Genomic DNA, 13,947 nt, shown 5'->3' with positions numbered 1-13,947 from the left:
GGTCACTCCTGGGACTGTAGTGTACATATATACAGTGTCCTCTGCTCTCTGGCTCCCTCTGCCGGTCACTCCTGGGATCTGTAGTGTATATATATACAGTGTCCTCCGTCCTCTGCTCTCTGGCTCCCTCTGCTGGTCACTCCTGGGACTGTAGTGTATATATATACAGTGTTCTCCGTCCTCTGCTCTCTGGCTCCCTCTGCTGGTCACTCCTGGGATCTGTAGTGTACATATATACAGTGTCCTCTGCTCTCTGGCTCCCTTTGCTGGTCACTCCTGGGATCTGTAGTGTACATATATACAGTGTCCTCTGTCCTCTGCTCTCTGGCTCCCTCTGCCGGTCACTCCTGGGATCTGTAGTGTACATATATACAGTGTCCTCGGTCCTCTGCTCTCTGGCTCCCTCTGCCGGTCACTCCTGGGATCTGTAGTGTATATATATACAGTGTCCTCCGTCCTCTGCTCTCTGGCTCCCTCTGCCGGTCACTCCTGGGATCTGTAGTGTACATATATACAGTGTCCTCTGTCCTCTGCTCTCTGGCTCCCTCTGCCGGTCACTCCTGGGATCTGTAGTGTATATATATATACAGTGTCCTCCGTCCTCTGCTCTCTGGCTCCCTCTGCCGGTCACTCCTGGGATCTGTAGTGTACATATATACAGTGTCCTCTGTCCTCTGCTCTCTGGCTCCCTCTGCTGGTCACTCCTGGGATCTGTAGTGTACATATATACAGTGTCCTCCGTCCTCTGCTCTCTGGCTCCCTCTGCCGGTCACTCCTGGGATCTGCAGTGTACATATATACGGTGTCCTCCGTCCTCTGCTCTCTGGCTCCCTCTGCCGGTCACTCCTGGGACTGTAGTGTACATATATATGGTGTCCTCCGTCCTCTGCTCTCTGGCTCCCTCTGCCGGTCACTCCTGGGATCTGTAGTGTACATATATACAGTGTCCTCTGCTCTCTGGCTCCCTTTGCTGGTCACTCCTGGGATCTGTAGTGTACATATATACAGTGTCCTCCGTCCTCTGCTCTCTGGCTCCCTCTGCCGGTCACTCCTGGGATCTGTAGTGTACATATATACAGTGTCCTCTGCTCTCTGGCTCCCTCTGCTGGTCACTCCTGGGATCTGTAGTGTACATATATACAGTGTCCTCTGCTCTCTGGCTCCCTTTGCTGGTCACTCCTGGGATCTGTAGTGTACATATATACAGTGTCCTCCGTCCTCTGCTCTCTGGCTCCCTCTGCCGGTCACTCCTGGGATCTGTAGTGTACATATATACAGTGTCCTCCGTCCTCTGCTCTCTGGCTCCCTCTGCCGGTCACTCCTGGGATCTGTAGTGTACATATATACAGTGTCCTCGGTCCTCTGCTCTCTGACTCCCTCTGCTGGTCACTCTTGGGATCTGTAGTGTACATATATACAGTGTCCTTCGTCCTCTGCTCTCTGGCTCCCTCTGCTGGTCACGCTGTGAATTGCGCTTAGAGTAGGGAGAAGGTCTGCGGGTTGTGCCACTCACAAGATGGCGGATCGTTGTGGATACGGTGGCCGACTTAGAATTGGCCATAACAGGAGCCCGGAAGTCAAGTGCTTTATTTCACCTGAGAAACCACGTGGTCTGTGCAGGATGTTCCCGGAGCTGACCGCCCTGCTGGGGGCCGACACTGAGAGCCCGGAGCGGGTGAGAGGACGGCGGGTGTTATCCTGTGACCTCAGTATCACATACAGCGGGCCCCACCTCCAAGTAACCTGCACCCCAATTATGTGCCAGCCCAGGGACGCGGGCCTCATTGTACTGCACCCCAAAAATGCCCCCTAGATCCACAGCCGTTATACCAAAGGCAACTTTATCCAGAATCAGCGCCCCCCTCTAATCCTGCACCCCAGTATATTACCCCCCCCCATCTAATCCTGCACCCCAGTATACTACCCCCATGTAATCCTGCACCCCAATATATTACCCCCCATCTAATCCTGCACCCTAGTATACTACCCCCCATGTAATCCTGCACCCCAGTATACTACCCCCATCTAATCCTGCACCCCAGTATATTACCCCCCCCCATCTAATCCTGCACCCTAGTATACTACCCCCATCTAATCCTGCACCCCAATATATTACCCCCCCATCTAATCCTGCAACCCAGTATACTACCCCCCATGTAATCCTGCACCCCAGTATACTACCCCCATCTAATCCTGCACCCCAATATATTACCCCCCCCATCTAATCCTGCACCCTAGTATACTACCCCCATCTAATCCTGCACCCCAATATATTACCCCCCCCATCTAATCCTGCAACCCAGTATACTACCCCCCATGTAATCCTGCACCCCAGTATACTACCCCCATCTAATCCTGCACCCCAATATATTACCCCCCCCCCATCTAATCCTGCACCCTAGTATACTACCCCCATCTAATCCTGCACCCCAATATATTACCCCCATCTAATCCTGCACCCTAGTATACTACCCCCATCTAATCCTGCACCCCAATATATTACCCCCCCATCTAATCCTGAACCCCAGTATACTACCCCCCTCTAATCCTGCACCCCAGTATATTACCCCCATCTAATCCTGCACCCCAGTATATTACCCCCATCTAATCCTGCACCCCAATATATTACCCCCCATCTAATCTTGCACCCTAGTATACTACCCCATCTAATCCTGCACCCCAGTATACTACCCCATCTAATCCTGCACCCCAGTATACTACCCCCATCTAATCCTGCACCCCAGTATATTACCCCCATCTAATCCTGCACCCCAGTATATTACCCCCTCTAATCCTGCACCCCAGTATACTACCCCATCTAATCCTGCACCCCAATATATTACCCCCCATCTAATCCTGCACCCCAGTATACTACCCCATCTAATCCTGCACCCCAGTATACTACCTCCATCTAATCCTGCACCCCAGTATACTACCCCCATCTAATCCTGCACCCAGTATACTACCCCCTCTAATCCTGCACCCCAATATATTACTACTCCCATCTAATCCTGCACCCAGTATACTACCCCATCTAATCCTGCACCCCAGTATACTACCCTATCTATCCTGCACCCCAGTATACTACCCCAATCTAATCCTGCACCCCAGTATACTACCCCATCCTATCCTGCACCCCAGTATACTACCCCCATATAATCCTGCACCCCAGTATACTACTCTCCATCTAATCCTGCACCCCAGTATACTACCCCCCTCTAATCCTGCACCCCAGTATACTACCCCCCTCTAATCCTGCACCCCAGTATACTACCCCCATCTAATCCTGCACCCCAGTATACTACCCCCTCTAATCCTGCACCCCAGTATACTACCCCCCTCTAATCCTGCACCCCAGTATACTACCCCCTCTAATCCTGCACCCCCAGTATACTACCCCCATCTAATCCTGCACCCCAGTATACTACTCCCCCTCTAATCCTGCACCCCAGTATACTACCCCCTCTAATCCTGCACCCCAGTATACTACCCCCTCTATATCCTGCACCCCAGTATACTACCCCCCTCTAATCCTGCACCCCAGTATACTACCCCCTCTAATCCTGGCACCCCAGTATACTACCCCCATCTAATCCTGCACCCCAGTATACTAACCCCCATCTAATCCTGCACACCCAGTATACTACCCCCATCTTAATCCTGCAACCCAGTATACTACCCCCCTCTAATCCTGCACCCCAGTATACTACCCCCCTCTAATCCTGCAACCCAGTATACTACTCCCCATCTAATCCCTGCACCCCCAGTATACTACCCCCATCTAATCCTGCAACCCCAGTATACTACACCCCATCTAATCCTGCACCCAGTATACTACCCCATCTAATCCTGCACCCCAGTATACTACCCCCAATTCTAATCCTGCACCCCAGTATACTACCCCCATCTAAATCCTGCACCCCAGTATACCCCCTCTATCCGCACCCAGTACTACCCATCTTATCCTGCACCCCAGTATACTACCCCCCTCTAATCCTGCACCCCAGTATACTACACCCCATCTAATCCTTCACCCCAGTATACTACCCCCATCTAATCCTGCACCCCAGTATACTACCCCCATCTTATCCTGCACCCCAGTATACTACCCCCATCTAATCCTGCACCCCAGTATACTACCCCCCTCTAATCCTGCACCCCAGTATACTACCCCCATCTTATCCTGCACCCCAGTATACTACCCCCATCTAATCCTGCACCCCAGTATACTACCCCCATCTAATCCTGCACCCCAGTATACTACCCCCATCTAATCCTGCACCCCAGTATACTACCCCCTCTAATCCTGCACCCCAGTATACTACCCCCATCTAATCCTGCACCCCAGTATACTACCCCATCTAATCCTGCACCCCAGTATACTACCCCATCTAATCCTGCACCCCAGTATACTACCCCATATAATCCTGCACCCCAGTATACTACTCTCCATCTAATCCTGCACCCCAGTATACTACCCCCCTCTAATCCTGCACCCCAGTATACTACCCCCCTCTAATCCTGCACCCCAGTATACTACCCCCTCTAATCCTTCACCCCATTATACTACCCCCCTCTAATCCTGCACCCCAGTATACTACCCCCCTCTAATCCTGCACCCCAGTATACTACCCCCATCTAATCCTGCACCCCAGTATACTACCCCCTCTAATCCTGCACCCCAGTATACTACCCCCTCTAATCCTGCACCCCAGTATACTACCCCCTCTAATCCTGCACCCCAGTATACTACCCCCTCTAATCCTGCACCCCAGTATACTACCCCCCTCTAATCCTGCACCCCAGTATACTACCCCCCTCTAATCCTGCACCCCAGTATACTACCCCCCTCTAATCCTGCACCCCAGTATACTACCCCCATCTAATCCTGCACCCCAGTATACTACCCCATCTAATCCTGCACCCCAGTATACTACCCCCCTCTTATCCTGCACCCCAGTATACTACCCCCCTCTAATCCTGCACCCCAGTATACTACCCCCTCTAATCCTGCACCCCAGTATACTACCCCCATCTAATCCTGCACCCCAGTATACTACCCCATCTAATCCTGCACCCCAGTATACTACACCCCATCTAATCCTGCACCCAGTATACTACCCCCATCTAATCCTGCACCCCAGTATACTACCCCAATTTAATCCTGCACCCCAGTATACTACCCCCATCTAATCCTGCACCTCAGTATACTACCCCCATCTTATCCTGCACCCCAGTATACTACCCCCTCTAATCCTGCACCCCAGTATACTACACCCCATCTAATCCTTCACCCCAGTATACTACCCCCTCTAATCCTGCACCCCAGTATACTACCCCCATCTTATCCTGCACCCCAGTATACTACCCCCATCTAATCCTGCACCCCAGTATACTACCCCTCTAATCCTGCACCCCAGTATACTACCCCCATCTTATCCTGCACCCCAGTATACTACCCCCATCTAATCCTGCACCCCAGTATACTACCCCCATCTAATCCTGCACCCCAGTATACTACCCCCAATCCATTCTGCACACCAGTATACATTATCATACACATTTGGGACTTGTTCAGCAGTCCCCAACGGACCCCTCCCCCCGGAAAGTTCTCCTTGAGACAGAAACCAAAATTCGCTGCCTCTGAAATCTTCTCCGATAGCCGCGGGCTTCCCCATCTGATCCTCTGTGGTCATTATATATATAGAAGAGGATAGAGAAGATGGCTCAGCCTGAAGAAGAGCGTCCGTGAAATGCGTCGCTAAACGAAGACCCCATCACTTTGTTTATTTCTAGTTTTATACCAAAATAAAGCGTGGTTAAATCTTAGCGCCCCGGTAGTACTTACCTCTGTATTATACAGGTCCTTCTGAAAAAAATTAGCATATTGTGATAAAGTTCATTATTTTCTGTAATGTGCTGATAAACATTAGACTTTCATATATTTTAGATTCATTACACACAACTGAAGTAGTTCAAGCCTTTTATTGTTTTAATATTGATGATTTTGGCCACAGCTCATGAAAACCCAAATTCCTATCTAAAAAAATTAGCATATTTCATCCGACCAATAAAAGAAAAGTGTTTTTAATACAAAAAAAGTCAACCTTCAAATAATTATGTTCAGTTCTGCACTCAATACTTGGTCGGGAATCCTTTTGCAGAAATGACTGCTTCAATGCGGCGTGGCATGGAGGCAATCAGCCTGTGGCACTGCTGAGGTGTTATGGAGGCCCAGGATGCTTCAATGCGGCGTGGCATGGAGGCATCAGCCTGTGGCACTGCTGAGGTGTTATGGAGGCCGAGGATGCTTCAATGCGGCGTGGCATGGAGGCAATCAGCCTGTGGCACTGCTGAGGTGTTATGGAGGCCCAGGAGGCTTCAATGCGGCGTGGCATGGAGGCAATCAGCCTGTGGCACTGCTGAGGTGTTATGGAGGCCCAGGATGCTTCAATGCGGCGTGGCATGGAGGCAATCAGCCTGTGGCACTGCTGAGGTGTTATGGAGGCCCAGGAGGCTTCACTGCGGCGTGGCATGGAGGCAATCAGCCTGTGGCACTGCTGAGGTGTTATGGAGGCCCAGGAGGCTTCAATGCGGCGTGGCATGGAGGCAATCAGCCTGTGGCACTGCTGAGGTGTTATGGAGGCCCAGGATGCTTCAATGCGGCGTGGCATGGAGGCAATCAGCCTGTGGCACTGCTGAGGTGTTATGGAGGCCCAGGAGGCTTCAATGTGGCGTGGCATGGAGGCAATCAGCCTGTGGCACTGCTGAGGTGTTATGGAGGCCCAGGAGGCTTCAATGCGGCGTGGCATGGAGGCAATCAGCCTGTGGCACTGCTGAGGGGTTATGGAGGCCCAGGAGGCTTCACTGCAGCGTGGCATGGAGGCAATCAGCCTGTGGCACTGCTGAGGTGTTATGGAGGCCCAGGAGGCTTCAATGCGGCGTGGCATGGAGGCAATCAGCCTGTGGCACTGCTGAGGTGTTATGGAGGCCCAGGATGCTTCACTGCGGCGTGGCATGGAGGCAATCAGCCTGTGGCACTGCTGAGGTGTTATGGAGGCCCAGGAGGCTTCAATGCGGCGTGGCATGGAGGCAATCAGCCTGTGGCACTGCTGAGGTGTTATGGAGGCCCAGGAGGCTTCAATGCGGCGTGGCATGGAGGCAATCAGCCTGTGGCACTGCTGAGGTGTTATGGAGGCCCAGGAGGCTTCGATAGCGGCCTTAAGCTCATCCAGAGTGTTGGGTCTTGCGTCTCTCAACTTTCTCTTCCCAATATCCCACAGATTCTCTATGGGGTTCAGGTCAGGAGAGTTGGCAGGCCAGTTGAGCCCAGTAATGCCATGGTCAGTAAACCAGTTACCAGTGGTGTTGGCGCTGTGAGCAGGTGCCAGGTCGTGCTGAAAAATGACATCTTCATCTCCATAAAGCTTTTCAGCAGATGGAAGCATGAAGTGCTCCAAAATCTCCTGATAGCGGCTGCATTGACCCTGCCCTTGATAAAACACAGTGGACCAACACCAGCAGCTGACATGGCCCCCAGACCATCACTGACTGTGGGGACTGGACACTGGACTTCAGGCATTTTGGCATTTCCCTCTCCCCAGTCTCCTCCAGACTCTGGCACCTTGATTTCCGAATGACATGCAACAGTCCAGTGCTGCTTCTCTGTAGCCCAGGTCAGGCGCTTCTGCCGCTGTTTCTGGGGAATGCGGCACCTGTAGCCCATTTCCTGCACACGCCTGTACACGGGGGCTCTGGATGTCTCTACTCCAGACTCAGTCCACTGCTTCCGCAGGTCCCCCAAGGTCTGGAATCGGTCCTTCTCCACAATCTTCCTCAGGGTCCGGTCACCTCTTCTCGTTGTGCAGCGTTTTCGGCCACACTTTTTCCTTCCCACAGACTTCCCACTGAGGGGCCCTGATACAGCGCTCTGGGAACAGCCTATTCCTTCAGACATGTCTTTCTGTGTCTTACCCTCTTGCTTGAGGGTGTCAATGATGGCCTTCTGGACAGCAGTCAGGTCGGCAGTCTTACCCATGATTGCGGTTTGGAGTCATGAACCCGGCTGGGAGCTTTTAAAAGCCTCAGGAATCTTTTGCAGGTGTTTAGAGTTAATTAGTTGATTCAGATGATTAGGTTAATAGCTCGTTTAGAGAACCTTTTCATGATATGCAAATTTTTTTAGATAGGAAATTTGGGTTTTCATGAGCTGTGGCCAAAATCATCAATATTAAAACAATAAAAGGCTTGAACTACTTCAGTTGTGTGTAATGAATCTAAAATATATGAAAGTCTAATGTTTATCAGCACATTACAGAAAATAATGAACTTTATCACAATATGCTAATTTTTTTAGAAGGACCTGTATATGCAACCTGGGGGGTCCCTGACTTCTCCAGTGTCACATTGTGGCCCCTAGAGTAGTGACCTGCAGATCTCGTAGCCTGCTGGGAGTTGTAGTTCCTGTCTTTCTTCTCATACTTGTGTCCTCCAGCGACAGTTTGTCCTGATCAGCGGCCAGAAGACAGACGCCAGCTTCTTGCTCCATCACTTCTTGTCCTATTACCTGAAGGGTGAGTGACGTTGTATGGTTATTATACGACGATGATGTCACCGTGATGGGGGCGGGGCTTGTCGTTCTCTGACGGTAATGATATGATTGTGTCCCGGCAGCCGGATGTCGTCTGTGTTTTGTGGCTCTCGCTCAGTCCTTCAGTCATTACAACATCATCGCCCAGAAGCTGGTAAGTCTTAAAGGGGCCGCACAGTCCTGAGAAGTCCTGTGACTTTCTATGGCGGGTTTCCACGTTGCGGCTGAGTGGGCGGTACTGTGCCGCGGGGTTAGAACCTCAGCGGTGAGACAGCCAACTGCTGCGGTTTTGCAACACTGACTCAGAGCTGCTCCGTGGACACCCAGCCTTGTAAATTTAATGTTGTGTTTGCCACCATTTTCATGTTCTCTGCTTGCTGTCAGTGAATGTGACAACCAGAGGCTGAAAACCTTGTCAGACCCGTGTGAAATCTCCGGGGACTCGGCGCGGTCGCAGGTTTCATGTTCCTTCTTCTTTCAGGGGGTGAACCTGGCGAGCGCGCAGGATCAGGGGCAGCTGCGGTTCCTGGAGGGGCTCAGATCCTACACCCGGCTGCTGTTTACAGATACTACAGAGACTGAGGCCGAGAATCCTCTGCGCTTTCTGAGGTCGGTAGGACCCCAGAGTGGGGGGGCTACGTGTGATCTTTCCATTTATCTCCCCCATTAGGACTCAGCGGCTATAATCAGGAACTCCGTGTTTAGCTGCATTATCTATTGGAGTCTGAATTTCATCATCAGTCTTAGCAGAGGCTCAGGATGTAACTTGGTAAATCATATACCCCCATGCTTTACACTGCAGCTCTGCTTGTTCTCATTGGTTACTGTGGATAAGCATAAGCTCAGCAGGAAGTCAGTGCATAAAGAACTGATTTCTATTCTGTACAATGCAGAGCAGATGGGGTGAGGAGGAGTGGCCTGACTAAGGAGGAGGAGTCTTGTGAAGGAGGAGTGGCCTGACTAAGGAGGAGGGGCTTCCTAATATTTGTCACTTTCTAACCCTGAGATAAATCAGGTCATCGGTGGAGAAAGGAATTAATTGTGGTGCCGTTTCATTTAGGACGGGGACTGACCTCCGACCCCTGTATGACTTCATTACTGCTGCACTGGCGCCCCCAGTAGGTGAAGAGTGGAAATGCCCGGTGCTAATTGTAGACGACGTCGGTGTGCTGCTCAGCCTGGGGGTCTCTGCCATCCAAGTGCTGGACTTCATCCATTACTGCCGGGCCAGCGTGTGCAGCAAGTACCAGGTGTGGCCCCCATCATATACAGGTGTATAACAGGACAACATCATCTATTGCCTGGACTGCAAGTAAAGGTGTTCCTACAAACAGACATATTGATGTCAGACCCACCAGTTTCAGGGGGACGGCCGACCACCTAATGTTTAGGTGGTCCGACTCTCCCCTGAGAGCAGATATTGGGTGAGGAGGGAGGATCGACCATGTTGGATGCCAGAAGCATCTGCTGATTCCCCTCTCCCGTTTCAGAACACATTGTAGGGCATAGTGTTTGGCCGACAGCTATGGACGGCTCTGCAGGGCCGATTCAGCTCTGCTACTTTTGGGAGTTGAGGTTCTCCCTCGTCTCCTGTGCCTCAGGGGGGCCGCGGCGTGTCGCGCACATGGTCAGTCGCTGACTTTCTCTCTATTCCAGGGGAACGTGGTTTGTCTGCTGCAGGGAGATGACGGGTCCGAGGACGCCGACAATGAGCTGCTGCTGAGGTCTCTGTGTCACCAGAGCAGGTTGATCCTGCAGGCAGAGGGGCTAGCCACCGGCTTCTGCAAGGAGGTGCATGGACAGGTCAGTGACTGGGGTGCAGCTCTTTAGTACACAGCCCCTCGCCCCCTATTCCATGTAGAGTGTGTAGGCCCCTTACCATCTGAAAGTACAACCAGGGGCGAGGAGACCCTGTGCTTGAGTCAGAATCCGCTGCGTCACACGGGGACGGGACATTTTTATTTTACAGGACAAGTTGTAATTTTAGATGACACCATTTAGTGTACCATAGCTTGTATTGAAAAGTGGGATTTTTTTTTTTAAATGTAAAAATAAAACCCCAGCAATCCATCATTGTCTTTTGGGTTGTTTTTACGGCCTTCACCTTAGGGCTCATGCACACGACTGTATGTATTTTGCGGTCCGCAAAAAATACGGATGACGTCCATGTGCATTCCGTATTTTGTGGAACAGAACAGCCGGCCGCTAATAGAACAGTCCTATCCTTGTCCGTAATGCGGATAGTATTAGGACATGTTCTGTTTTTTTTGCGCAACGGACATACGGAAACGGAATGCACATGGAGTAAGGGTACTTTCACACTTGCGTTATTCTTTTCCGGCCTAGAGTTCCATCCTAGGGGCTCAATAGAGGGAAAAAAACTGATCAGTTTAATCCCCATGCATTCTGAATGGAGAGCAATCTGTTCAGGATGTCTTCGGTTCAGTCTTTTTGTATTTTTTTAGGACAGAGCTAAAACCGTAGCATGCTGCGGTATTATCTCCGGCCAAAATTCCGGAATGCCAGATCCAGCATTTTTTACCATTGAAATGCATTACTGCCGGATCCGGCATTGCAGTCTGCGCATGCTTAGGCTGGAACAAATGTGGAAAAAAATAAATGCTGAATCCGTTTTTCCGGATGACACCGGAGAGACGGATCCAGCATCTCAATGCATTTGTTATACGGATCAGGTGAGATTTTTTTTTTTTAGCCCCCCTAGGGGACTTATATTTGTGATTGTTTGATAACTTATACCATAGCCTGCAATAGTTTACCATTACAGTCTAAGGGCTCATTCAGACGGCCGTAGTGCTTTGCGGATCCGCAAAACAATTTTGCAGAACAGATGCGGCCGTCTGAAGGAGCCCTAAAGGTGCTGGCACACAGTGCATTTCTGACATGCATTCAGGATGCAGTTTTCAATTTAGCAGCCTCGTTAACCCCTGGTGTCCTGCATTGTGGGAATGATTTAAATAATTTCAGCCATCTACAATAAAAAACTGCACCGTGTGCCAACACCCTAGGGGGAGTCTACAGGGTTCCTGTTAAGCCCTGCTGCAGGCCTAGGAGCCTTCACGAGTCCCCCGGCTGCCATAGCAGCTGATCAAACACCACGTAATTATCATTACGAGTGTGTGAGCTCTGAGATGACGCAGTTGCTATCTATTGTGGCATCTTCAGGGGTCAAATGACTGGGATCAGGATCATCTCTGCCAGCGGGTATTAGCTGTATTACACAGATGGAGCTGGCTGAGCTGCCAAACCCCTTCCATACACATTTCACTTTGGAGCATGTCAATTTAAGCTGCAGATTTTCACCTTCTCTATTGCATAGGGTAAAATCTGCAACTATTTGCATGTAGTACATGTTTGTTTTTATTTTATGGTAAGGGTCATTTGCTGCTTTTGTTGTGACTAGAGTAACCCTACCTGTTCCCCTCTCACAGCTGACCATTACTCGGAGGACACAGGATAAAGACCAGACAGTCATCTACCAGTACAGAATCCATGACAAGAGCGTCAGCTTCTTCGCCAGGGGACTGTCTGCAGCCGTCCTGTAATCTGCCCAGAGCGGCTGCTACAGCCAGGACTGGGGGGCGTCTCACACAGGATCTCTGCAGCACGGGGGGCACGTCCTGTGTCCGAGCGTCGCAGAGACCAATGGAGATTTGGGGGGCACACAGAATCCAGGATTTGTTCTCCATATTCTGAGGTGCAGGACAAGAATGAACACAAGACGTTTGAGAGAGAGTTTTATGTAAGAAAATTACAGAGGATTTAAACAAAAAAAAAGCAAAAACTAAATTAAAAACCTAAAAGACTGTACAAGGAAGATTTGGTGCGTCCGCTCTGCATAATACCTACAGCCAAATAAATTATAACCTTTACCAAAAATATTATTTTCTCCTCTATTCCATGATGCAAGTTAGACTTGACATTAAACAGTAGTTGATGTGGTGACATGAACCGTCCAGAGCTGGGACCACAGGTCTGCTGTCCACAATGCATTGCTAGGCCAGAGCTGGCCACGGGGGCCACCATTCTCCTCCTGGAAGAGATCACGGAGACGAAAAAGTGGCGGCAACAGCGACCCCATACAAGAAGCCCCCACCCCCCAAAAAAACAGCCTGTCAGGAAATGGTGGAACGCCAGCCAATCGGAAGAGGCGAGAGTGGGCACACAACACTTTCTGGGAGGGGGGGGGGTTACTGATGATGCTATTAACAGGGGCAAATACCGCCCCCAAACCTCACTACATTCATACGGGAGCCTTGTGTCTGTGACCATACATTCAATCTTCTTCCGGTCGCACTAGGATTACCGCGCCTACCGTTGTCATACATGGTGTTGAGCACGAATATTCGAATCGTGAATATTTAGAATATAGTACTATATATTCATATTCACAAATAGTGTTGAATATTCTAATCACGAATTTATTACATTGCCGATTTTCGCAATCAAGTAAACAATGACTGGAGATCACAAATTCTCAAATTTGAGAATATTCGGCCAAAGATTCACAAAATATTGCGAATTTGAATATTGCCTATGCCGCTCATCACTAGTCATACACCCACCCACCACTTAAGGTGAATGGCTGCATACAGAAGTTTATGCCCCAGCGGTCCTGGGTGAACGAGGGCATCCTCTGCAGCGGGACCGCTTCTCATTGAGGAGTCTTACAGGCAACGCTCCATGGGGAAAGTCTCTCTAAGGCAACATCCAACCCACGGCCCCTACACACTGAAACCCCATCTACAGACAGCTGGTTGGCAGTTCCTGTCCCTCCAGTCGGGGGCAGTAGAGAGTTCTGTAATATGACTATATAACAGAAATTACTGCTGGACCTTATACATCATCCCCTATGTCCACGGAGGACTGTTCTGCCCGTCTACTGGGCGATCTTTGGTAAAAATCCCCTCCAGCAGTAGTGATGGAACATAACTATCCATTGTCAGTGGAGAGGGCAACTGTGTGTGAACAGGACCCAGCTCACGGCCTGGCGGGCAGGAACCTATCCCTCTGATGACAGCACAGACATTGTGCATTTCTGATCCGAGAATGGACTGGAGACAAACTAAATGAGGTGTAATTCACACGCTGCAGATTTGGTCAGCAATTGTGAAGCCAAAACCAGGACTATAATGAAAGACTTACTTATTTTCTACTCTGCAATGTGTGAACAGTACCTTAGGAGAGGTTTCCATCTTTACCTTCTGATGGGATCCTCTCCCTGATGTTGGGGAAGAAACATAACCTTAGACCATGAATATTGCCGTGTGACCTCCCTTAGAATAGGGCGTCCCCGGCCGACATGACGCGTTAATGACCATAAGAAAACGTAAATTTAA

General features: G+C 50.3%; 1 protein-coding gene across 1 annotated transcript; it reads left to right on the top strand.

Annotated features, from left to right (window-relative positions):
• Window positions 1-1,569: 1,569 nt before the first annotated feature.
• Window positions 1,570-12,487, top strand: ELP6 (elongator acetyltransferase complex subunit 6). Its single transcript, XM_044274655.1, has 7 exons — window positions 1,570-1,675; window positions 8,495-8,573; window positions 8,674-8,744; window positions 9,072-9,199; window positions 9,651-9,840; window positions 10,247-10,393; window positions 12,040-12,487. The coding sequence occupies exons 1-7, from the start codon at window positions 1,622-1,624 to the stop codon at window positions 12,151-12,153; spliced, it is 783 nt and encodes a 260-aa protein (XP_044130590.1). The 5' UTR covers window positions 1,570-1,621; the 3' UTR covers window positions 12,154-12,487.
• Window positions 12,488-13,947: the final 1,460 nt, after the last annotated feature.

This window comes from Bufo gargarizans, unplaced genomic scaffold (assembly GCF_014858855.1).
Source record: "Bufo gargarizans isolate SCDJY-AF-19 unplaced genomic scaffold, ASM1485885v1 original_scaffold_1954_pilon, whole genome shotgun sequence".
NCBI classification, from domain to species: domain Eukaryota; kingdom Metazoa; phylum Chordata; class Amphibia; order Anura; family Bufonidae; genus Bufo; species Bufo gargarizans.
The sequence above is the reverse complement of the archived record's forward strand: the minus strand, read 5'-3'. Positions and strand labels throughout refer to the sequence as shown.